The 25691-nt window shown below is 49.1% G+C and overlaps 2 protein-coding genes across 5 annotated transcripts in view; one reads left to right on the top strand and one right to left on the bottom strand.

The window, feature by feature from the left end:
* Positions 1-328: 328 nt before the first annotated feature.
* SPR (sepiapterin reductase) lies at positions 329-3357 on the bottom strand. The gene is made up of 3 exons (XM_071753119.1): positions 2904-3357; positions 1423-1713; positions 329-1249 (listed from the first exon to the last, which is right to left on the bottom strand). Exons 1-3 carry the CDS (start codon positions 3340-3342, stop codon positions 1059-1061), a joined length of 921 nt encoding a protein of 306 aa, XP_071609220.1. The 5' UTR covers positions 3343-3357; the 3' UTR covers positions 329-1058.
* Positions 3358-9416: 6059 nt separating this feature from the next.
* The window catches only part of EXOC6B (exocyst complex component 6B), a 244157-nt gene continuing 227882 nt past the window's right edge, over positions 9417-25691 (top strand). For 2 of the 4 annotated variants that reach the window (XM_071753121.1, XM_071753120.1), the window contains exon 1: positions 9417-9652. In XM_071753121.1, the coding sequence (XP_071609222.1) occupies positions 9540-9652 (113 nt within the window). In that variant the 5' untranslated portion in view covers positions 9417-9539. The remainder of the gene's footprint in view (positions 9653-25691) is intronic. The other 2 variants (XM_071753125.1, XM_071753124.1) reach the window with 2 other exon arrangements.

Genomic DNA, 25691 nt, shown 5'->3' with positions numbered 1-25691 from the left:
ACAGACCACATTTAACACCACTGAGGGTCAATCCCCAGAAAAACCTCCCCGGTGTCAGAGTAATGAGCATCAGGGGGTGGGGGTTTGCTAATAATGAGCCTCCCAAGCATAAAGGGGAGGTGAAACCAAGCAGCAGAGTAGCTGGAGAAGGGGTTTTGAGCTGGGCAGGGTTAAGTTAACACAGAGTTAATGAAACAGCTCAGAGATGGAAGAGCAGCACTCCAGGAGGACACAGGTGGAGCCTTGCTGGAGGAAGAGGGTTCTTTACCCCAGCTCTGCCCTCCCACCCCCCTAAATGCACCCCACTTCTGAAAATGCAGCAGAGGAAGCAGCAGAGACACAAAATGTTTAATGATTGGAGCTCCAAGTGGATTAAAGTGGAGATGTGGAGTTGAGAGAAGGGGCTGCAGCACACAACCCCCCCACCTTCTCCTCCTCCATGGCCAGCTGGCCATTTATCACCTTGGTCATTTATCACCTTGGTACAAAACCCACAAGGATGGGCTTTGCTCCACCTCCTAATGCACAACACCCGGGCAGAGAGGATCCCGGAGCTGCAGGAGAGGCTGAAGGAGCCACTGGTGAGATGAGGGATGGGGACTCAGGGCTTTGGGGTGGCAGGAAGGGCTCTTTTGTGCTTTGGGGACTTGCTGAGGACGCAGCCCTGGGAGGCAAAGGGGAGAGAGGCTGGGACACAGCTCTACCCCTTCTCTTGGCTGCTTTTGAGACCTTCTGGGGTTGCTTTCTGACCTGGCCTCGTGTGCTTTGGTACCTCCTTGTCCCACACAGGTTCCTGCACAGGGGAGCTTTATGCTTCCATGCTCATTCCCTTGGGAAAGCCAAGAAATCCTTGCTCCTGCTGCTGGGTCTCCAGGAAGGCTCCGCAGCCCCAGAGCAGTGAAGCAGGAGGTTCCCTCCCCAGCCCCATGTAGAATGCACCCAGAATCTTCTCTTGAAAGCTGCAGAGCACCCAGGACCCAACCAAGGTCACCCCAGATGCAGCTCAGTGGGGAGAAGCAGAAAGCAAAGTGTGAAGGGGGGGTGGAGGTGAGAATAACTCAGATGTCATAGAAATCCAGGTGGGCACCAGAGGGGAAGGAGTCTTCTTCCAGGAGGTTCACCAGCTTCTGGGCTGACACAGTGCAGTCTATCAGCTGCTGGCTCTTGTGCAGGCTCTGGAAATGCTGACGCAGCTCCAGGTCTCCAGTCTTGGTCCTGGCCAAGAGCTGCATCTCCGTGTCCAGAGGACCTGGGGAAAGAGCAACCATAAAAACAACAACAAAAAAAAATAATAAAAATCAACGCTTAAGGAGAGAGCAAAATCCAGGGCTCGTTTTCTTCCTGTTCCTGCCCCAGCTGCAAGAATCTTTTCCCCAGAGGCTGGGAGAAAAGGAAAGGTAATTACTGAGCTCCCCTCCTCACCCGGGGCGTAGTTGAGCACACGGACATCGGGCTCCTCCAGGGCCAGCACCTGGAACATCATATCCCGGGAAGCCTTCCCACTGCAGTACAGAGCCCAGCTCCTGAAGGGCTTCAGAGCACAGAGGGAGGAGATGTTCACCACAGTCCTGCTGGAGCTGGGATGCTTCCCAAAAGCTGCCAGGGCCGTGGAGGTGAGGCAAAGGGCTGAGGTGACATTGAAGGCAAAGTAGCTGTTGATCTCCTCAGGGTCGGTGAGGTTGAGGAAGGATTTGGAGATGTCTCCCAGGGAGCCTAGAGGAAGGGAGGCCAAATGAGTTAAAAAGTGGTTAAAGGGGGGCTCAATCACCCAGCAGATCCCTTTTGCTCCTGCATTCCCACACTGTTACAGACAGAAGTGAGCAGCTCTGCTGGCCCAGCCCCCAGCAGGGTCTGCTCCTCACTTTGAGGTCACCATCTGAACCCGACAGCAGGGACATGAACGTGCCAGGTCAAACCAGCTCCCAACCTCAAGTACAATGTCCCCAAGGGCCACCAGGGGCTGTCCTGTATGAAACCACCTCAGCAGAAATCTTAATGCCCGGAGCAGTCGGTACCTACAGGAACGTGGGGTCTGATTTTGAGCAATAAGGGGTGAAAAAAGGCACCCAAACCAAGAGACACCAGCGAGTGGGAGAGATCTGCACACAGGGCCGGGCTGGAGGCTTCTCTGAAGGTTCATGAGGAGAGGCTGAGGGAGCTGGGGCTGTTGAGGCTGGAGAAGAGGAGGCTCAGGGGAGACCTCATCACTCTCTCCAACTCCCTGAAAGGAGGTTGGAGCCAGGGGGGGGTTGGGCTCTTTTCCCAGGCAACTCTCAGCAAGACAAGAGGGCACAAGAGGTCTCAAGTTGTGCCAGGGGAGGTTTAGGTTGGACATTAGAAAGAATTTCTTGATGGAGAGGGTGATCAGCCATTGGAATGGGCTGCCCAGGGAAGGGGTGGATTCTCCATCCCTGGAGATATTTCAAAAGAGCCTGGATGTGGCACTCAGTGCCATGGGCTGGGAACTGCAGTGGGAGTGGAGCAAGGGTTGGACTTGATGAGCTCTGAGGTCCCTTCCAACCCAGCCAATTCTAGGATTCCATGATTCGTGCTCGGGGTAGGGGGGGTCAGAGCAGTCGGAGGGTGCAGGGGGGTGGTCAGCTGGTCCTGTGCCACCAGTAAGGGGTTAAACTCGGCCACCAGCAAAGCCCCGAGATCCCGGCAGCGAACCAGCCCCGGGCTTCGTTCCTTTATTTTATTAAGAAGCCTCAGAGAGGGTGAAACCCGCGGGTTATTGACTCTTGGGTTATTTACTGGCACACAAAGCACCCATTGAGCCTCGGCTCAGCCGCTGGGGAACCAAGGGGAGGGGGGGCTGGGCTGAACCCCGCTGTCAAGGGAAAGGAAAAGGGTAGAAAACCCCGGGTTTGGGGGGGAGAAAGGAGGGCAGGGGGTGTTGTTACCGGCGTTGTTGACGAGGAGCAGGGGCCCGGGGGGGGCCGTGGGCAGCACCTCCCGCAACACCTCCCCAGCCCTCCGCAGCCCCTCCGGGCAGCCCAGGTCGGCGGCCACGCACTTCACCCGCAGCCCGGGCCCGGTGTCCTGTAGTTCCGCCGCCAACTGGGTCAGCGGTACCTCCGAACGGGCCAGCAGCACCAACACCGAACCCTCACGCAGTTTCGGGGCCAGAAGCCGCACCAGGCTGCGCCCAAAGCCCCGGGAAGCGCCGGTCACCACGCAGGCGGCCCAGCGACCGGCTCTGGGTCTCGGTCCGGCCCCTGATCCCGATCCCGGTCCAGCCCCTGATCCCGATCCGACCCCTGATCCCGGTCCCGATCCCGATCCGGCCCCTGATCCTGATCCCGATCCCGATCCCGATCCTGGTCCTGGTCCCGGTTCCATCCCGGCCCCGAGCGGATGAGTGGGAGTGGGAGCGGGAGTGGGTGTGGGTTCGGGGGTGCCGTGGGAACTCTCCTCATCACGTGACCCGCCCCATTCATGACCCTCCCGCCCCCGCCACTTTCTGAATGGCAGCCCCGCACGCGCCCGCACCGATTGGTCACCTCAGGCCCCGTGATGCGGTGGGCGGGGCCGAATCGGAGCGCCCCCTGCCGGCTCTGCGGGGGCACTGCGGCTCCCCGGGTTTTTCCCCAATCTTTGGGGTTTTTTTTCCCTCTCCAGGACATTTTTCCCCAAGACATCATTTTTTTTTCCTCCCCAATGGCTTTGTCAATATTTTTATAAGAATAATTTTTTTTTCAGTGCATTTTACCCAGCGCGGGTGCAATTCCCCCCTCCACAACTCCCCTTGCAACCTCAGCACTTCACTCTCTGCCTCTTCCCCACCTCCCCGCACTCTGACAACCTCCCCGCTCGCTTTTTTCCTCTGCGATCACTATTTTGGGGCACTCGGCACTTGTGATCCGGCAGCGAAACTGCCCTCTGATTCCCCAAAAATCCTAAACCAGGCTGGGCTGAAACCCCCCCAGCGTTCCAGTGGAGCATTAAAAAATTCACAGCTTGGCAAAACGCCAATATTTGTTTTGCTAAAGCAGATCTTACACGTTCAGGAAAATTAAGATCATCAGGAAAAAAAAAAAAAAAAAAAAAAAGAAAAAAGAAAAAGAAAATAAGGCAGCAAATGTGTATTTAATTATTTTTATTGATTTTTTCTTTTTCACAAGTAGCTTCCTGATGGCAGAACTTGCTTCAGTGACTGCCAGCTCCCCCCTCCCCATTTTGGCATCTCCCATCTCCTGTGTCCATCGTGCTTCTTGCCCTGGTTCCCAGTTTGGCACCTCACTCCCTGCCCAACACAGGACTGGGCCACCTGGGAATGGCCATCGTTTTGCTGGACTTTTTTTTCCAGCAGATCGTTTCTTCCACGTCTTTCCTGTGCCCTGCAGGGGTGGTGGCAGTGCCAAGCAGCAGCTGCCCCCCCGGTGCTTCCAGGGCTCACCCGTGTTGGTGAGGAAGCCCTAAATCCTTTCAGCGAAGGACTGGTTGGTAACAATAGCTTGCAGGAAGAGCCATGGGGTTTTTTTTCTGCCTGGTGTTCCCACCCAAGAAGGGCAGGGCTTGAAGTCCCACAAGGTGGCCCTGGCTGCAGTCATCATTGCCACGGCTACCCACGGGGCTGCTGGAAGGCAGGAGTCTGGGATTTTGCTCCTGAGCTCTGCTTTTTTGTTTTTAGCAGCCCAAAGGCCGCCCCAGCTGTGGGATCTGATCATGTTCAGCAGCAATTGTGTGACCTCCTGAGGACAAGATGCCCCCCAGGCCAGCAGATCCTTTGCTCCATGCAGCGGGGCTGCTCCCTGCCCGGGGTTCGTGGCAGAGAGGGGACTGAGGGTGGGCTGAGCAGCACAGCAGGAACCTCACTCCTGCAGCTCTCCGTGGGGAGAAAAAGAGCAGGCAGAGAGGAAACCTCCCCTGGTGCCAGGCCAGGAGATTGGGTCTCCCTCCCCCCAACATGGGATGATCCCTGCTGCTGCTCCTCTGGGTGTGCCAGGAAGCCTCAAGCTGTGGCAGAGAGCAGAACTCAGTGCTTGGGATGGTGCAAAACACTTCCTGAGCTATGTGGGATGAAAATATGGCCAAAAATATGGCCATGCACTCTTCAAGCTTATGGATGAACATCTTTCTCCTTCACTAGGTGAAGGAGAGTCCCACCCAGGGTTCAGCTGAGTCCATAGATAAGGAGCAGCTCTGAACCTCTGATGGGAATCCACCTCTGGGCTTCAAATCCTGTCTAGATGAAGCTGTGCTATGCCAAGGTTTGAGAAATCCCAGCACAGCTTGCCAAAAAAGTTCCCCTCCAGTATTGCCACCTGAGATCCCCATCTCTCCACTTGATAAAAGCAGAAACTCACAGGTGGGTAAGTCCTCCACAAAGGCTGAAAGCCAGAAGCACTGGATAGCTGGAGGCCATCTAGCCACTCTCTCAGTCTGCAGGAGCTGTGAATTTCCTGTATTCACACACAGAAGGCACCATGAAATGCATGAGAAAACAGGAATCATGATTAGAAGCACCAAGGTCCATCCTGAGCAGGGATCTGGGAACAGCAGGGTAATGTTGGAGGGGCTTAAACGTGTATTTCAGTCTCGAACTGGGAAGCAGGACAGGATTTTAAGCACTGAGCTTAGGGGCTGGAAACTGGGGATTTAACCTCTGGAAATAGGTTGTGGGAGACTGAGTTATTTTGTGGTTATTGATAAGCTCAGGTGGATGCACCTGGGGGCAGAGCTGGGGCTGGGCAAGGGCACCTGTCCCAGAGCAGCCCCTGCTGGAATCCTGGGGATGGCTGCTGTGGGTGGCATCAAAGTGTGTGGGATGGTGGCAACCAGGGCAGAGGGAGCTGTGGTCCTTTTCTCAGAAGCTGGAGGTGCTGACAGCACTCCTACCACCCTCCAGACAACCAGGAGCAGCCAGCCTGGCTCCCTGGGGCTCCGGGGTTCTGCTGCCTCCCAGCTGCAGCCCTTTCCTTCCAAGGAAAAACAAAACAAAAAAAGAAAAAAAGCCAAGCTCCTTCCCCTGGAAAGGGTGAGGTTGCATTTCACAGTTGGCAAAATTGCAGGAGGCTGCTGAGGGGACACGCAGGCACCTCTCCAGGCAGCTGAGATTTATTTCTTCCCCTGGGGCTGACGTGGAGGGGGCTGAAGGTCAGGCTTGAGGGAGGAAACTGCTGCACACCCAGGGCAAAGAGGGATGGGTGATGCTCAGCCAGAGATCGTGGTGGTCTTGTTCCTTTGGGAATGATGTGGGCCTTTCCTTCTCCAGCTTGGGAGAGGTTGGGTGGGAGAAAGGAAATGGTGAGGATGCCCAAACTGGCTGAGAGGGGGTTATGGGGAGGGCAAAGGGGAGAGGTGGGGAGCAGGAGGAGGATGGGGATGCAGGGGGAGAGTGTGGAGTGATAGGACAAGGGGAGATGGAATTCTGGGGAAGTTCAACACTAACGAGAGCTCAGTAGTTAAAAGTTCTTTAAGCTTCACCAGGCTGTTGTCAAGCCCATAATTATAATTATATGGAACTTCATTAGCAGGAAAGGAAGGGAATAGAAAAGAGTTAATGTCAGCCAGCACGGTTTTAAGGGAAACAGAATTTGCCAGGCAAACTCTGTATCTTTTTCAATGCACTTATGAGCTGGTAACAGACATCTTTGAAGCATTTGTGTTGGTACTGCATGATGACTTGATTAATAATTTCTAACAATACAAATTCAGCACGCTGTTGTTAGTGACTGGCAAGAATAAATAAAGTTCTTGTGGGCAGGCTTTCAAGTGGTACAAAGTTTTTTTTTGTACGTTTTTTTTGTAGCAAATAATAAGGACAAGTCCCAGACTGCTCAATAAGTCAGACACAATGAATATTCATGTGGAGGTGACCAAATGCCATGTGTCCAGGGACAAAGGATGTCACTTTTCTTACAGAATGGAAAATTTTATCCTAGGTGGCAGTGACCTGAAAAGAATTGAAGATGATGGTGGATCATCAGCTGGACATCAACCCCATGTGGCCCTCTGGGCAACTGGACTGGTGCCTATGATGGTACCAACACAACACAGAGGAGGAGCAGATGGATCATACAGATCTCTGGATCACACCCTGAGCAGTGTGTGATTGATTTCCTGTAGCCACAGAAGCTCATCTCGAAGGTTTGAAGTCCAAAACACTTTGAATCATCAGTGATGTGCCCCTTGCAGCAGCCCTCGTGGTGAGGATTGTCCCTGTAGGATGAGGTGCAGGAAGCACCAGGGTTCTGCCTCCAGTGTCACAGAATCACAGAATTTTTGGGGCTGGAAAAGACTTCTGAGACCATCAAGTCCAGTTTATGAGATGACACCACCACCTTAGCCAGCCCATGGCACTGGGAGCCACATCCAGGCTTTCCTGAAACACCTCCAGATAAGGTGACTCCATCACTTCCCTGGGCAGCCCATCCCAGTGCCTAGGGGCAAAAAAAGGGCACAAAACACACCCCCCCCCCCGATAGAGCCCCTGACCCAGCACCCAGCTGGCTCAGAAACCCCCCTGCTATTTTTATCTGCTTTCCTTCCCCTCTCGATGTGTCACTTTGCTTCTTGGACCTTGGACACCTTCTCCTGGATCTCCATGGTGACTGCCATGGTAGGACAGCTTCCCTGGCTGGTGTCAGCACACCCCAAACAACACCCATCTGGTCTCACAAGACGTGGTGTTTGGCAGTGATGTCCAAGAGTTGGTGAACTTCATAGCAAGTACAAAACCTTTGCCAGATTCTCCTTGCCCTTCTTTGCCAGATTCTCCTGCAGTCAGGGTGTGTTGTGTTGTGGGAAGTTCTTCCATCACCTTTCTCATTTAATGAAGTGATGACACAGGGACATTCAGCCCAGCAGCATCCAACCTTAGGAAGCAGCAGTGAGGGAAGCCAGAGGTGTGCTCACACACTGAGCACCATTTATTTATATCTCAGAAGATGAAAAGCCAAAAGCCAATGAAGAAACCCACAGTGGAATGCACAGCCTGGCCTCAGTCCTGCTCTGCATCCTCACTGTGCCTCTGGCAGAGCCTGGGATCTCCGTGCAAGGACAGCCCCACCACACCAGATAATCCGTGAGCCTTCCAGCATCCTTTTCACAACACAAAATTATAACAATAATAATACAAAGCTGCAGGAGGGAGCTGCCCCGAGAGCTGCAGCGTTAAACCTCAAGGAGACCTTGAGATCCGGGACTGTTCCTGGGAGCTGGTGGTGTTTTCCTGGAGGAAGCTCCTCCCGTGTCCTTGGGTGAAGATGCCTCTTGGGTTGTGCAGCTTGGAGGAGGGAAGTGCTGCAGCCTGGGAGCTGCTGGTAGGACATTTTAGGATGAAACTGAATGGTGGTTTGGTGTCAGCAGGGAGCTTGCTCTGGGATTACAGTCAGTGGCACCTTTTCAGGTCAGCGGTGACACCGTTTATGGGGTTGAGGGACACGATGGGGAAGGAGGTGGAGAGGTTTGTCTTTGGGCAGGAGGATGCCTCTATTCACAGCTTCATTCCTGCTGGGATTTCCCCTCAGGGCTGGGTGACAACTGTGTCACTGCCCCGGGTCAGGGATTCCTCATGGCAGATGTCACTGCCAGAGGGCTGTGTCCTCCTCAGAAGGAATGGTGCTGTCATGGGGCTGTGTCCCCTCATCGTGGGTGTCATGGCCATGGGGTTGAGTGCCCCTCATGGGGAGGACAAGAAGATCCTGCCATGGGGCTGTGCCCCTCTGGGATATGTCACGGCCATGAGGCTGTGACCCCTCCGGGTGATGTCAAAGCCACGGGGCTGTGTCCCTTCCTCGTGGGTGTCATGGCCATGGGGCTGGGTCCTCTCACGGGGGAGCACACAGTGTCCCTGCCACGGGGCTCTGTCCCTTCATCCTGGGTGTCATGGCCACGGGGATGTGTCACCTCCGGGTGATGTCAAAGCCACGGGGCTGTGTCCCGTCACGGGGGGAGGACACAGTGCCCCTGCCACGGGGCTGTGTCCCTTCATCGTGGGTGTCATGGCCATGGGGCTGTGTCCCCTCACGGGGGGAGCACACTGTGTCTCTGCCACGGGGACGTGGCCACCCTATGGGTGTCACAGCCACGGGGCTGTGACCCCTCCGGGTGATGTCGAAGCCACGGGGCTGTGTCACTTCATCGTGGGTGTCATGGCCACGGGGCTGTGTCCCCTCACGGGGGGAGCGCACCGTGTCCCTGCCACGGGGCTGTGTCCTTTCATCGTGGGTGTGTCATGGCCACGGGGCTGTGTCCCCTCCGGGTTAGGTCGGCAGCCGCTGCCATGCCGAACAGCCGGGGCTCGGGGCTCGGGGCTCCATCTCCCCCAGCCCCGCTACCGCCCGGGTCCGGTAACGGAGCCTCCCCCGGAGCCGCCCCCGGAGCCGCTCCCCGCCCCTCGTTCTTGCGGCAGCGCCGGCGCAGGGCGGTCCGGTTCCCCCCGGCCCTTCCCGCACTACATTTCCCGGCGTGCCGGGCGAAGCGGGGCCGGTCCGGGTTGAGCGGAGCGGGCGGTCCCCGGCACTGGTGTTACCCGGGGCGGGGAGAGACAGAACCGGGTAGGGCAGGGCAGGTGGGTCGGTCGGTTCAGCCCCATGGAGCGGGGGAAGATGGCGGAGCTGGAGAGCTTGGAGACGGCGGCGGAGCACGAACGGATCCTGCGGGAGATCGAGAGCACGGACACGGCCTGCATCGGCCCCACGCTCAGGTGCGGCCGGGGCGGAGCGGGGGGAGCCGGGGCTGCGGGGTGGGGGTGCGTGGGGGGCGTGCGTGGGGAGACGTGTGTGGGGAGGCTTCGCCTTGTTATCCCCCGCGACCCCTTCCACCGCGGAAACTTTCAAAGAAACGAGGGCATTGGAATGGCCCCGAGGACGTTGGAATTGTTGTTGTTATTATTTAGGGGGTTATTTATTTATTTAATTGGCTCTTTGGGAAGTGCCCGCAGAGCCCTGGCTGCCCCCTGCCCGGCTGGGGAAGGGCGAACCTCGGAGCCGTGCGTGGCTTTCGCCGCTCCGGGGTGTGGGGTGGTGGGGTGGCTTTTCCCGAGCTCGGATGTCTCCTCCTGCCCCTCTGGATAAATCCCCTGCCCTGGGCCTGCACCCCACAACCCCCCCAGGAGCACCGGGGGTGCTCGCTGCCCCCTCCCCCGGTCATGGGGTGCTGGGAAGGAGGGGAGGGGAAGGCATTTCCCTGCCCTTCGCCTGCAATCTGTCAAAGTTATTCTTGAAAACCGTCGCCTGCCCTTTTTTTTTTGTTATTATTATTATTATTTTTGTGTGTGTGTGTGTGTGTCAATTTTGCAAAAACAATAAAAACCCAACCAAACCTCAAAACCCACCACGGCTAACTGAAGCCGTGGGTATGGGCACAGTTACCATCCTGACGATGATGATATGAGTTAATGCCTCTGTTTGCTTAATGGATCCTTTGTTCTCCTATTAAGCTTTTTTTTTTTTTTTTTTTTTTTTTTTTTTTTGCCCAGAGCTTCTTGCAGCATCCTTCAGCTGGCAGAACCCATCCTCACTGCCCTGCTCCCCTCCTGCCCGAGGAGCCCAGAGGGATGGAGCTGTGTGCCCAGGAGCACTGCTCTTTCCTTTCCTTTCCTTTTCCTTTTTCTTTCTGCCAGTCTGGGTTTGGCTTTTTAGCCTTTTAGCTCTTTCTTTGTGGTGCTGAGCAGGATTTTGCAGCAGTGGCTTCTGCGGCATTGGTCACTCTGGAAGGTGCTGTTGCTGGCTGTTTAACCAGACCCTGTGTCTCATGAGAAAACACCTGTTTTTTTGATTTTTTTTTTTAAATATATTTTCGATTAATGGTGCACATCTAAGACCTGTTCTTGCTAGGCAGACTGCACACTGTTGGCATTGCTGTCCTGGTAGGAGCCACATCAGAAATTTGACAAGCTGAGAGACCTCATTCCTCTTTGTTTAACTTTAAACAGAAGTTCCCAAAAGAATTTTGCATCAAACCCAAGATGCAGGACTTGCAGCACGTCAGCCTCTGGCAGGCTGGTGGTACAAATGGGCAGAGGGTATTTGTAGCTCAGTGTAACCAATTTGATCAAATGCAGAAGTGGGGAAAGGTAGAGGTGTGTTACCAGAAATACTTGGCAGCAAGATAGAAATAGTTGTGTTCTTGGAAACTTAAACATTTCTTGAGCTTTGTTGCATTTCATGGGGAGGGGAAGGTGATGCAGGGCAGCAGGGTCAGTTTCAGCTGTTCTGCATCAGCCCTTGATTTGCTGACCTCAGAATCACAGGTGGGACCATTTGGGCACTAATGGGTCTGGAACCTTCTGTCCCACCTCCTCCCCCCCTTTTTTTTCCATATTTGGGCTTTGCAGCCTGATGGTTTGAAATGACTCAGGTGGGGGTCGTTAACAGTAAATGGATTTAAGGTGTTTGACTGGCAGGGAGACTGCAGTGTGGGCACAGGATCAGCACGGGAAGGTTCCTCGTTTCTGGAGCAGTGGGACACTGGATCTATCTTGCTGCAGGTTTGCCTGTTTGTTTAGTTTTCTCGACTTTTTGCAGTTTTCCTGTGAAACCTTTGAGTTGGTAGGGAATTAAGATTTATTACCAAAAGTGAAAAAACTGGTTGAGATGTCTGGGTCCTGCCGGAATGAAGAGTGTGGGTGGTGGTGTGTTTCTTCTTTTTCCATTTCATAGCAGTAAGTGCTTGTTGAGCTTGTTTTTTAGTCTTATGGTATAGCTGGGTTTGATGTCTGTCTTTGCATACCCCCAGAAGAAACACCTTTAAGTGTCTGGGGTAAAGAAAGGTTCGTGCTTTGTTAGGAGAGCAGTCACAACTCCATCAGTTTTATTAATGCTATAAGTATAAACAATACCTATTCCAAAGAGTTTTCGAGTTTAAACTAGAGCAGCTCAGGGTAAACACGATGTGTTGAGGAGTCTGGAAAAGGAGATGATGGAAACTTTTAAAAAACTGTGACTCACTTCTCACAGGCATCACGGAAGAAATGTGTCTGCAGGAGCCAGGCTGCCTTCCCTTCTAGGACCAGCAGCCCTAAACACTGCTCAGAAATAACCTGGGCTGCCAGGCTCCTGCTGCCCAGGGGGCTTGGTTTGCAAAACTGGGTTTTTTTAAATCAATTTCTGACTGGGCAGAGTGAGGTATTGTGACTGCAGCTGTTCTGTGTTGCTCTGATGTAGTGCTCAAGGCTGAGTTGCTTTTATCACAGGGTGATGGAGGGGTTAAGATGTTAAAGTTAAGGTCCAACTAATTCATCTGTCTGGGTGGGTTTGTGCCCCACCCACGGGGGGAAGAGAGTTTTCTGCTAGAAAAATAGCAAGTGTAGTAATTTCACCCTGGGGCGGGGGAAGGACGAAGATGCCGTCTTGAAGTCCCTTCCAGCCTTATTTTTCTGCTCTGTTCTCACTGTGATTCTGGGAGTCAGCAGCATGGGCTGGGACTCCATTGTGCCCCGGTGCTGTGCAGATGTGGGATGTGCAGCCTTTCCCTCCTTGAGGGATTTTATTCCTAAATATGAACTGGGAGACCAGGGTGTGCAAGGAGGGAGCATTGTGACAGCCATGGGCTGTGTGATGAGCTCTTCCAGCCTCATGTCTTATTATTCTGGTGACTCCAATGCCATCAAGGGCTCTTCTCTCTCTTTTTTTTTTTTTTTTTTTTTTTTTTTTAATCATATCTTTTTTTTTTTTTTTCTCCATGGCAGTAAATGTCCTTGTGTTTTAAGGAGGACACCGAGTGAGTCTTTGTGGGGATCCCCTTGAGCCCTCGATGCCCCTGAAATCAAAATAATCCACTTCAGGATGTCTTTCCTGCTATTCAGCTTCTACTAATTATATCCATTGCTCCAAATGCCACTTCCTTCTCCTGTTCTAATTCCTCTTTTATTTTTTTCTTTTCCTCGTGTTACGCTTCTTGATTTTGTGGGTTATTTTTGGATCTTCTCTCTGGGTCTGGGTGCCTCAGAATCACTTAATTCTGCAGGATCAGGTAACCTAGGAGAAAAGAAACTGTTTAAAACTCTCTCTTGGCTAAGCTGTGGCACCTGATTTTTTAAAAATTTTATTTTTTTTACGCAAAATTGAGTGATCAAATGTGTTGCTCTTTGAGTTTTCTGCCCACTCAGCTGTTCTTTTTAATGGGGGGAAGCTCTCCATGGGCTTCAATATTGTAGCCACAGTCACTGCAAGTCAGGATGGATGCCTTGGTGGTTTCTAATCAAAATTCCCACTTGAGAAAAGGGTCATCCCTCACTCTGTGAGCTCAGCCAGCATTTGCTGAGCACTTGTCCAAAACCATCTCACATTTGATATGTAGAGATGGCTTTGTGGCATGGCTGGTGCTGGTTTATTTTCTTCTGTGATTCACTTGTTTTCTCCCTTTGACTTCTCCCTACCTCTTTGTATAAAATGCCTTGTGTTTTGTGCTGTGCTCCTAGATTTTAAATTTTAGATGGATTGACAGGATACAGGCAGGAGAAATGTTGAGATGATCTTTGACACCCATGGATGTGGGCTGGATAATTTCACCCACTTTTCCCTGCGCTCAGCCTGTCACCTGAAGATGAGCCTGTGTGATTATCTGAATTGCAAATAATTTTTATAAGTTCCTGATTTTCAGCCTGCAGATCTTTTCCTGGGCACCTCTGCAGTATCTTTTAACACCTGATGTCTTCTCATGAAAATACAAGTTTGTGTTTTCAGGTCACTTGTACAGCTGGAGCTGGCAAGTCTGTCCCTCTTGAAAACCCTTTCCCTCTTCTCGAGCTGCATTTGCAGCTTTCTGAAATGAGTGAAAGATTTTTAAACAGTGTTTGATAAATTAAAAAAGCCTTGCCTGGCCAGGTAGATGTAGTTACAGTATTCCTCTTGTCTCCCCATGGATTTAGAGGCAGATAAAATCACATCGATATGGTAGCAGTCTGCTTGCACGCTGAGAGATTGGAGGTGGTTTTTTTTTTTTCAATTTTTTTCTCCTGACTTTTTTTGCCAGCATTATAAGTACTGGGGCTGTTACTTTATGCAGAGTTCTTTTCTTGGGAGCACAGTTGTTGGCAGCCCTGGGTTGTGCTCCCACATCTGTACCTTCATACTTGGTTCTCCTGCAGTGCCAGTTGCTGGGAAAAAATCAAGATTTCCAAGCAATTGTTCTCCATGGCTGCCTGATTTCATGGTTTGTTATCCTGCCAGCTTTTGTCTCATCTGCAAATTATATCATCAGTTTTGTTTTTTCCTTTTTTCTTTCTTTTTAGGTATATATTTGCTTTCTAGATTGCTCCTTAGTGGTTGAGATTTGATGAGTTATGTTGGGACTGGTACCTACCTGTGCCCCCTTAGAACACTGAGAAATGTTCTATCTTGGGCAGCAATTAATCATCCAGTCTGTGCTTTTATATAAGAACTGTATTATTAATAGGAGTTTCCTGTCTGGCTGCTAATTATGTGTGTTGGGAGAGATTACAATGCTGTTTAACCCAAGAATGAAATTAAGCACACTTGACAGGGTAGTGTTTCTACTAAGCAGCTCTTGATTGAGATTAAAGCAAGGCTGTAATTAAGCTCCGTTCCCTAAATCCTTCAGCAACTCTCCCATGCCTTTGTCTGGGATTAGTGTTGCTCTGGATGACCTGGAACTACCTGGCTGGCCCCTTCACCCTGCTGGCAGGGTGCCCCTTTCATCCCTCTGGTAACCTTCACCAGGTTTCTTTGGAAAAGGGACAACTGAGGGTCCTTAGCTGCCTTTTCTTTTTTTTTCTTTTATATTATTATGTTGTTTCCTTTTCCCCCCCCTTTTCCTTCCTCCTTTTTTCCCCTCCTCTTTTCCTTCCTCTTTTTCCCCCCCCCCCCTTTTCCTTCCTCCTTTTTTCCCCTCCTCTTTTCCTTCCTCCTTTTTTCCCCCCCCTTTTCCTTCCTCCTTTTTTCCCCCCCTTTTCCTTCCTTTTCCCCCTGGTGCCTGGGTCTGTGGGCTGTGTTTTGTTGGGTCAGCATTGGCTTCAGCAGTTTTCCCTGGCTTTCATTTCCTCCTCCCAAAGCCTGGCATGGCCCAGCATTCATGTGGGTGCTGAAACTCAACCCTCCCCTTTCCCACCTCATTTATTTTCTGTTCACCCTCACTTCTTCTCGTTTTGTGGCTTCCCAGTGTCTAGACTGGCACAAGGGGCTTGGTGGCAGGGTGCTGGGGCTGTGGGCCAGCTGTGCATCCCAAATCCATGAACTTGGACACGTCCTCCTTCCATGAGCTCTTTGCAACCCTCTCACCTGGCAGAAGACTTTTTTTTTTTTTTTTTTTTTTTCCCCTTGGTTGGGCACTGGAGCTGTTTTATGGTGGGTGACATGGAAGGAGGGACACAGGAGCAGCAGTTTGGGTCTTCTGGGTTGGGTGCTAGGGATGGCACCAATCTTTGCTCCAGTGATGGAGATAATGAGGTGATGAGGATGGATGGAGATGAGGATAATGGTCTGTGATGGAGATGGGAATGATGAGGGGGTGATGAGAGATAGGAGTCTGGCTTAACAGCTTCCCTGGTTGTGTTTTGGAGTGGAGAAGATGGTTCAGTGTCCTTCTGATGGCTTTACTGCCACTTTTACTGGGGGTAGGGTGGCTGTGATCTGTCCTTCAGCTGCTTTGGGTGAGGAGAGGGGAAGGAGACCCTGGATCAGCTTTGGGATGAGGTGGACCTTTCTCTGAGACCTCCCCAGGCCGGCTGAGAAGGTCCTCAAGGTCCCAAGCACAATGAGACTTGATGAGCACCTCAAAATCATTCCTGGTACCTGAAAAGATCCCCTGGAGGCTGAATCCTGTGAGGTTTTAAGTACACCAGAGCTAAAACTGCACAGAATTATTGACTTTGCACCCTTTGCCTGTGGTGTGTGCCACAACCCCCATCTCCAGCAGTCCCATCCCTTGCTTTACCTACAGGAATCCTTGAAATGCCAAGTGCCAGCAAAGCAAAGCTGTGAAGAAATAGTGCAGACTGTCTAGAGACTGAACTGCTGGCCACAGAGCTTGCTCAGGAAGCTGCTTGTAACAACTGTAAATTGCCTGCTAATAAAAGCCTCACAGGATCTTTTGAAGCATCTTTCATCCCATTCTCCTGCCACCCAGATGGGGAAACTGCAATCTCCTGAAAATGAGCCTGGGCCTCTGTTCATATGTAGATAATTAAGTGTCTTTTTAAAAGACAGTTCATTGCAATCCTGCTTGAATTATATTAGCATTCCCTTCTGCTTGCCCTGATGCTGCTGAGCTCCAAGTTTTCTGCTGAGAAATTCAAGTACCAGCAGCTGGTCCTGTGAGGTGCTGGGTGTGAATGGTGAGGCTGGAGATGAGCTGGGTCTGCCTGGATGCTCTGATCTCTGCCTGGAGGTACATTTTACTGAATTATTTCAGGTCTTGTGTTATTTTCTGGTTGGAGTGCTCAGGTTCTGCAAACAACTTTGAGGTGGTGAATCCTGCAGTTCCTACAACCCTTTTGATTCCAGTCTGAAAGGAACAGCTTGGAAGAATGTACTGCTCAATTATTTATAGCTTGCATTTTGTTATTTTTTTTTTTTTTTTCTCAACAGAAGTACATTCCTTTCTGGAATAGAATGAATCACTGTCAAAGGACAGATTATCAAGTGCCTGCTCTGTGGGATGTGGTTGTGTCTGGGCTCTCAGGAGGTCACTGGGTTGATGTGGTAGGAAGCTAAAAGGGGAGATTTCCCTGGGATCTTTAAGGCTGCTCTACTCGTCTGTCTTGGAGTCTTCTGTTGTCACAGATTATGACTTAGCAGTATTTCATCTCCAGCTGGCAGCTGAGCTCAGCTTTGGAGTCTCTGCTGCTGCCTATGGGGGGGGGCATTGCAGAAAATAGGAACATGGGGACTTCTGTAGGCAGAGCTCTGGGGTGTTTGAGTCTGCCTGGACTGCCCTTTCCATCCTGTTTTTTTATTCCTTTCCTGGTGGTATGAAGGATTTTTAGCTTATTCCAAAACTAAGGAAGTGAAATGGCTCTTTAGTCCATGGCTGCAGAAGCCTGACAATACTTGGAGTCCTTTTCCTAAAGGAGGGGAAAAACAGCCTGGGAGGAAGAACTGAACAGAAGGGGATTGCTTTATCTCAAGAAGACAAGACAGGCACCCAGCTCATCTTTGGATGCAGAGCAGGCTGCTGAGGAGGTGAAGAAAATCCCTTCCTTAGGACTGTCTGCAGTCTGACTTTTGGACAGCAGGGATTTGGGGATAGATGTGAGGAAGTGTTTTCTAACCCATAGTTGAGAAAACCATGAAAATGTTCCTGTGGGTCTCTTCAAAAGCTTTTCTTCATCCACCTGTGTCTGAGGGTGCTCATGAGATGGAGCAAATACAGACACACATCCTGAGTGTCCTGCAAACTTTTGGCACAGTTTGTCCCAGTTTTATTCTGTTCAAGAACTTCCCATGGATTTTTTTTCCCCTCGACTGCCTCCTCAACATTTTAGTCTGGTAGTGCCCTCACATTGAGACATTTTACAGTGATGAGTTTTGCAGTTTAATTGTGCATTGTGTGTTCCTTTAGGGTGTAGTAATGTTTTCTTTGCTAGGACAAGGTCTAGGCTGTTAAAAAGGATTACAAGAAATAGTCAGTAATTTAATTTTTTTTATTTTTTGGCCTTCCAAGCTGGAGGTTGTTAATTCTTTTCTTCTGCTGAAGCTGTTTTGAATTGCTCCTCATCCCTGTTGCTTTTCTTGGTGTCTTTTCTCATGCACCTCTCACCTTTTTGCCATGGTACTGGGAGGAGCAGAGCAAGATGCAGATTCACTTTTTAAGGTGTGTTGAGTGGTACAGTGGGGTCTTCTGCTTTTTTCTTTTGCTTTTTGCTTTTTTTTCCTGCTGGCAGCTCTCCTCCTCAGTGGTGGTGGTTAATTTGGAGCCCCTTGCTGTCAGTGCATTTTAAGGGCTTTGTTCCCTGCTCCTGCCCTGAGCTTTACACTGCTGGCACTGCTCTTGGGTTGTCATTTTGTCACCTGATACTTGGTGTTGTAAGATCCTTTGCAGCTTTTTTTTTGCTTTGGAGTGGATCCAGCTGAATAGTTCTGTGTCCTCTGCAAAATGTCATCTTGATGTTCATCCCCATCCCCTGCTATAAACCACTCTTAAGCCCACTGAGCTAGAGAAATGTCAACCACTCATATTTTTTTTTTTTTTTCCCTTTGAATTTTCACAATGCTTTTAACACTTGAGTGCATTAGGTTGACCAGAATCCCCCTTCTTAAGGGTTCTGACTCCTTCACAGAGTTCTGGTGTGAATGCCACCCAAAGGAGCTGTTGGCTCCTTGGCTGTATTGTACTTTTTACACATTTTCTAACTCCTATTAAAAGACTTCTGCTTTGCCCAGTCACGTTCAGGGCTCTGGAGCTTCTGGGATTCTTCGTGCACTGCAGAAGCCTCTGGAGAAATCCTGGGGCTGGTTCCCATCTGCCCTTTCTCTTGCTGTATCCACAATATTGGTGACACAGGTGACATTGCTGGGCAGGTCAGTTCAGTGCCACACACCTTTAGTGTTCTCACACAAGCATTTTATGGTGTCAGTGTCTTCTGTCAACTTTTCAGCCTGTGGTACAGAGGTTTTGGGGTGGAAGCTCCTTAGTCCCATCCCTGGCATGCAGCAAACTATTTTTCCAGCTGTTCCAGGGATGAAGAGTTTTCCTGATGGAAAAACCTCTCTCTGGCAGCTTTCTTGCCTCTGATGGTTGAAGAAGTTTCTGTTTTTCTCGTGTATTAAGAATTAGCTTTTCACATCATGTTTTATTTGCATAGATTATCTTGCATGTGCCCTTCACTTCCTGGGATTTGTGCTCTTTAATTTTCCAAAGTTGGGCATTTTAATTTTTATTCCATACTTCTGTTTAACTGTGGTGACTGAGGGGGGTGTGTGTGAACATTTAAAGCCTTTTTTTCATGGTTTGTATACTGCTGCCTTAGAGCAAATAATGTGTCTTTTAAGCAGTTTCATTGCCACCCACGAGGCATTCAATACTTCTAGCTGTTCCTTTTTAATTTCCCCTTTTTTTTCCTGGGTAGGGAAGAAATGAAGAACCATGCTGGTTTTCTTCTTTGTAGAGACATGTGACAGTGACAGTTTTCTTCCTGCTCCCACAAAGGTGTTTGGTTTGGGTGTTTCACCCCCAGTGCTGCAGGGATCCTGCTGTTAATTCTGGTCCCTTCCCAGGGCTGAGAGGAGGAGGAGCATTTTCCTCTGTAGGGTTGTCCTGACTCTTCCCTAACAAACTTAAAACCTGAATCTTGGCTCAGCTGCCTTGTTTCCCTGCAGAACATCTTGTCTGAAGGGTTTGGGAAGTGTTTGGGGGGTGTAGGGTCAGTCAGGAGGGGGTTGGGGAAGGGTGACCTTGTGATGGGGACTGAAGTGGAAGAGAGGTGGCTTCTGGAAAACCCTTTCCTGTGAATCACCAGGATGCTTGACTTTGCTGCCCTTGGTCTGTCTGGCCATGAGCTGAGGTCCCAAAATGATAATTTGGTATTTTGGGGGGGTCAGTGTGTCTGCAGTGTCTTGCTGAAGCTGGGTTAATGCTGGATGCTGTCTGGTCCAGGTGGTCCCAGGGCAGCAGCCACAGCTTCTTAAAAACTGTAAAACAGGAATCCAGGCTTCTTGATTTCTTGGGAAGGATAATTAAAAAAAAATTTGGATGTCTAGAAGCAGTTTTAGGTCGTGGTGAAGAGTTGCTCCTTGCCAGTCCCCAGCCTGTTTGCCAGGTGCAGCAGTGAGGGTGCTCAGGGTGCTTGGCTGCTGGAACTCCCTCTCTCTGCTTCCTCCTGGTTTTTTGGGGTGAATTGCTGCCTGTGGGGTTCAAATCTGCAGGTGGCAGTGATGGAGAAGTCCACATCTGCAAAGGTGATGCTTTCCTTCCCAAAATCCCTGTAGCACACTGTACTTTTGTTTAGCAGCCTCTTTCCTGAATTTTTTTTTTTTTTTTTTGAATAATTTGCTTCTGGCCTGAACATCCAGTGGGTTGTGAGCTCTGTTTCCCTCTACTTTGTTTCTCTCTTCTCTTTCTCTGTTTCCCCATTTCTTTGCTGTTTCTTTTTCTGTTTCTCCTCTTTCTCTCACTATTCCTTCTCCAATTTTTGTATCTCTAACTTTACTCCACTCAGTGGATACTCAGGTGAGTACCTACTCTAGTGAGTATGTACTCAAGTGAGGATGTACTCCAGTACCCAAACCCCACCTTTTCCATCTTCTCTGTCAGGTGCTGGTCCTGCTTTGGAATTTCTTGCTTCGGAAGCAGCAGCTAAAAATGAACATTTCTGTTGGGGTTGTGCCATGCATTGTTGCCTGCCAGACAAACTGGAGTGCACTTTATTTTGGAGAAACTTCCAAAATAGGTGCTGGAAGGGAACTTGATAAATGACACATCCAGGGATAGCAGTGAAATATGTTGGGGGTGTTTGTGTTTTTATAAAAAGGCTTAAAATATTCTTGTGTGTCTCGAGGGGAATTAACTCTTTTGCCACAAATAGTTGTAATAGGATGAAATCCCACTGATTCTTTTATTATAATTTTATGGACCTGCTGTCCACTTATTTGTCTGCATTTAATCTTTGTTTGTCCTTTCGCTTGACTTGATTTTTTTTTTTTTTTTTTTTAAACTAAGTACTTGAAATTCTGAAGTTGATAACAAAATATCCTCCCCTGGGAAGCGTGGTCTGACTTCATTCCTTATTGAGTCTCCCAAATAATAGAAATAACCTTGAAATAAAGTTGTGTTTTGTTGTTTTCCTTTAAACCCACTGTCTGCTGGAGATAGCAGGGAGATCAAATGCTGGTTTTTAACAGCTAGAAAAAAAAAAAACAGTGAGATTCCCTCTAGCTGGGGTGTGGTTTGCAGCTTTGCTTGGATTTCAGGCTCACTTCTTGAATCTTGAATGTATCTCTGTGTCTTGTCCAGGACTAGATTTGGGTCACCCAGGTTAAAAGCATGATTACAAATACCTTTTCTGGAGTGTTTTTAGTGCTGATGCTCAGATTTGGGACTGTAGATTAATCAGAAGTGCAGTAGGCAGGATGCTCAGCCTGAGGTGAGCCAGTCCCCACTGGGCTAGTTTGGCAACTAGAAATAACAGTAATAAATGACAGCTGAATTAGAAGAGCAAAATATTACAGAAATAGGTGTTTAAGTGCCTCTTTATGCTCCCTGACTTTGCCCAGTCTTTGAGAGGTAATAATAAAAAAAGCAAATAATAATAATAATAAAGAAAAAAGAAATTAACAATAATAACAAAGAAAATAATAATAATAATAGCAAAGCCATGTTTAATTCCACCCATGGATAAAACTGCTGAGGCCGTGGAGGACTGTGAGGAGAAAAGTAAATGGAAGCTGGAAATAAAAGCAGGAAACACAACTTGAGGTCCAACCTGGCTCGACCCAAGTGACGTTGATTTGAAAAATAACTTTGAGTGGTTGGCAGCCTGCACAAAAACAAAGCTCCCTGTCAGGAGGAGAACAGAATCCCAAGCAGAAAGCCCTGGTGGGAACAGAGCACTTGAAAGGTGCTGCCAGAGGGAACTGTGTGTAGGAAGCCAGATTTTTCTGTAGCTGGTGCTGGGTGCAGGGGATGGGGTGGTACCCACAGCATCCCTGGGCTCTGCTTGCCCTCCAGGGGACAGGCAGGAGTCAAGGAGAGGACCTGAGGAGAAGGGAAACCAACGATGAAAGATGGGATAGGAGGATAAGATGGGGGAGGAGAGAGGTCCAGGGAAAGGAAACCACCTCTTGAGATTGAAGGTTTCACCCGCTGGCCAAATGCCAGGATGCTTCTAGCTCCAAAATGTGCTGGTAATTGTCTCCTTTTTGCTTCCAAGTCTTGCCTGAGATGATGTTTTCCTCTTAAGCTCATCCTCCAAACTCATCCTTGGCCGTGGACCTTGTGGTGAGAGCAGCAAGACTGCCTGGGGGGTGATTTCCCAGCCTCCTAAAGTAAGGCAGCCCCAGGCTGAAGCTGCTGCTCAGGTTGCATTTTGCCCCCAGCTTGGTTTCTCTGATGTGCATTTTCTCAAGGCAAGGTTCCCATGCATAAATTCAAACACAAATGTGCTTTGCTGAAAGCCTGTGAGGTTTTTTGGGGTTTTTTTTTGATGTTGGAGTAGAATATACTGAGTGTATATACTGAGAATATACTCCAAAGAGAAGGATGCTGCTCTCTCTACCCCAGGCAAGCAGTAAATTACATTATAAGGCTGTAAGGAGCAGTCCTGTGAAGGCTCTTTTAATTCAAAGGGTGTTTGCATCCTTCTGTGTAATCCATGTGACACTTGGGGTTGTTCCTGTGTCTGAGGGCTGTGATTTGGGTTTTCTGGGGGACTTCCCCAAGACGGAATCAACAGGCACAGCTCTTACTCTGCTAGCAGTGGGAATATCCCCATTTTCTGCCCAATTTCTTGAGAGAACCACCTAAATGCATGAAGAGTCACAGGACTACAAGGTGTCTTCACCTTTTTTCAGCTGTTGAGTATGAAGGTATTTTTCTGGAGTCCTCTGGGTAGGTTTGGTGCTGGCACCTCCGTGTTCTGTAACATTTTCCTTGGCCCAGAGAAATGGAACCAGACAGGGACTGTGCAGATGACCCTGTTGGTGCTAAAACTGTCCCAGGGTGCTGGTACCACTGTGTTATCACTGTCTGCATCAGTCCTTGCTGAAATCACCACATCCAGGCAGGGAGTTTTGGGTCCTGACCATCTGCTCACTGGGCTGCAGACCCAAAAAACCTCATGATAACCATTCTTGCATCTTAGAAAAGTGAGTTTTGGAAGGTAAAATATAGAAAAACACTTCTGTCCCCTTTTCAGCTGACTGAGGTGTTGCCCAGGAGTGACCTCCTTTACCAAAATCTGTGTGTTTTCAGTATTTTTTTTTTCTTGGTCTCTGCTTACAGTGCAACTGCCTGAACATCTTCATCCAGTCCTTCAGTTGGTGTAGTGGGCTGGATTTTATGCTTTTCCAGTAGAAACACATTACTAAGCACCAAAGCTTTTAAATTCTTTTACTGTATTTGCTCAGAAGAGGTCTAATGAAGAAGCAATTTATTTATTTGCATTGTGTGATGTAAAGGAGCTTGGGGAGAAGTTGGCTTTTCTGGGTGAAGAGGTGTAACACAAACAGATAAATTCCCATCCAGGAGCTGAAAAATGCCATGAAAAAACCAGCAACTTAACATTGGCACAGATGCAAAGTAAAAATGTGCTTTACTTAGGGTAATTTCAGTTTGGAATGTTTTCTCTGAAAGATTTTAAGTTTTAAACATGAGATTTATGATCTGCTTGCCCACCGTCTGGCAGGAGGGAAAAGCAGTAGGTGTGTTTCTGGAAGCTTGAAGGCTGGTCTGTGTGTTTGTTCTAATTATTGTTCTGTTAATTTGTGTCATTTAAGCATTAAGAAATTTCAGAGATAAAGCAACAAAAGAAAATTCAGAGATAAAGGAGTTTTGCCTGGGAGATGCCACAGGGAGGTCGACGTGAGGTTTTGGGGACCCTTTGCTCCCATCAGACTCCCCTGCATTGGTCTCTTCTGAGATATTTTGGTACTTCCCAGCATCTTCTTGGTGGTCTAGGATTAAATGGGCTGACTCTGCTAAGCTGTGGCACACAGCAACTATTTTAAATTCAGAAATAAATGTCTTTTTGGAACCAGTTGCTCTGACACCACTGAATGCGAAGTCTGAAGCTGGTAGTGAAGTGTTTTAGTGGATATGAAAGCAAACAAGGTTGCCTTTTTTTTTTTTATTTTTTTTTAAATGTGCAATTGCATCTTTAATGACTCATTCCCAGCATTTCCTTGTTCCTGGTGGGTTGTTTCCTCTTCCATTGGGAGGATTTGGCCACAATCAGACCTGTTCCGTTCTGGCATCGTGACTCGTGGCCTCCCTCTGCTATCAGGTTAAATATAAAATTTTACTCAACTTGATTGTTAAATCTCTGCTGCAAGCCCTTCACGAGAATGCTTCTTCCCTTCTCTTTCCTGGTCAGTAGCAGTTGTATTTTTATTTTCTTGATCATTCAACAGGTTAATCCATAGTGTAACCTTCCTGTTTGTCATGTTATTTAATGCAACTGGACACCAGGTTCTGTGGTTTCCAGATGCTGCATATAAACCCACTGTCTGCACTACCTGACCCTGGTTTTGGCTCCCAAGATGTGCTTTTTCCCATGGGAAATTTTGGTAAACTCCTTTTTTTTTTTTTTTTTTTAATTTTCTGAAGTCCTCCCCATCCTTGTTTTCAGGCTGGAAAGCTGTTTTCCACTCTAAACAGACTTTTCCACTGCTCTCTGAGATCTTGGTGTAATTTTTTTTTTTTTTTTTTTTTTTGAGTCTCCTTAGTGTGGATTGTATTTTTAGAGCAGCTCAGGCTTGAAGCAGCTACAGCCCCATAAAGATAATTCCTCAGTTGTGAGCTTCCCCAGCTGAACTGCCTGAAAATAACCATTCCCCAGGGATGGGTGGAGGAGCCCCATGGGTGTCTCCATGCAAACCTGTTTTCTATTCCCTTGGACACTACTAAAGGACAAATTTTATGGGGAGTTGGATGTTTCTTTGGCTTTCTGGGGTTCCCCCCACCCCGCAGCTGGGATGGAGAAAGCTTGAAGGATGATCTGGGGAGCTGGGTTGTGTTTGGAGATGGGCAAAACCCAGGAGCTCCTCAGTTTTGGTGCTGATTGATGGGTTTGTGGCTCTCCTTGAGCCACGCTGGGGTTGGGTGCCCACTCTTTGGGCTTGAGTGGAGCTGAAGCTTGTCCTGTGCTGCCAGGACCTGCATTAATTTGTCCTGGATCTTAATTAAACCAGCAGGTCCTTTCAAAGCTCTGAAACTTGCCTTAAATTCCTAGATCTTGGCAGTGCCAGTTTTTGCTCCACGTGGAGCATTCACTGTCATAGGGCAAACAAGAGGGACAATTCCCCCTCCAAGCCAAGAAGGTGGGACTCATAAATAGGCAATTGTCCTGATCTAATCAGGAGCCCTATTTTTACACATCCTGTGCTGTGGTATTATTATTATTATTATTATTTTTTTTTTTTTTGTAAATTGAACCAGCATGCTGTGGTGTGTTTTCCCCCTTGCCCACTTCCCAAACAGGAAAAGTCAAAACTTTATTTTTTCCTCTGAAGGAAGACATCTAAAGTGCTGCTGAGTGACACCCGTGTTCTGGCAAGCCAAAAGGTGTCAGTGTATGGGAGATGGGCTTTGACTTTTTCATCCTTTTTTGTGTTGAGGCTTAAAGCATTTATTCCCCCAGGACACGGTCCATGAAATTCCCTTGTGGTGGTGGCTGCTGTCACCTTTGCTGTGTCTTGGCTTGGAGATGGAGCAGCTTGGCAGGATGATTTTCCAGGGGGAAATAGCCTGGGATAAGAGGGTTCATTTTCTGTGTAGGGTGATGGTTGATGTGTGGCTGGCAAACTTCTCTGTTGGGGCACTGCTGGGTTATCCCAGGGAAAATCACTTTTCCCTGAAAACAAATGCATGGAAGGTTTTTTGGGAGCCAGAGGAAGATCCCCTCTTCTCCTCCATCACCTTTACCTTCTTCCTTCCCTGGCTAAACCCATATTAGAGCTGCAAACTGATATAAATCCCACTGAGAAAAAGGTTTGTGTGCACCTGCTGTGGGCTGGGGGGGTGAAGTGGCTTCAAAATGACTCTTCTGGCTTTGGGAATTGCTGGACCACTCTGTGGGGTGCTGATGGGGATGTGATGGTCACAAGAGCCCCTCCTGGCCTGGAAATGCC

Source organism: Heliangelus exortis, chromosome 10, assembly GCF_036169615.1.
Source record: "Heliangelus exortis chromosome 10, bHelExo1.hap1, whole genome shotgun sequence".
Taxonomy (NCBI): Eukaryota; Metazoa; Chordata; class Aves; order Apodiformes; family Trochilidae; genus Heliangelus; species Heliangelus exortis.
This window is presented reverse-complemented; position numbering and strand designations above follow the sequence as displayed.

Coding starts and splice junctions, on each gene's coding strand:
- SPR (XM_071753119.1), bottom strand. CDS start 3,342: ATGGAACCGGGACCAGGACCAGGATCGGGATCGGGATCGGGATCAGGA. Junction 1,714..2,903: donor GCTCCTCGTCAACAACGCCG/GTAACAACACCC, acceptor CCCTTCCTCTAG/GCTCCCTGGGAGACATCTCC. Junction 1,250..1,422: donor TGTGCTCAACTACGCCCCGG/GTGAGGAGGGGA, acceptor CTCTTTCCCCAG/GTCCTCTGGACACGGAGATG.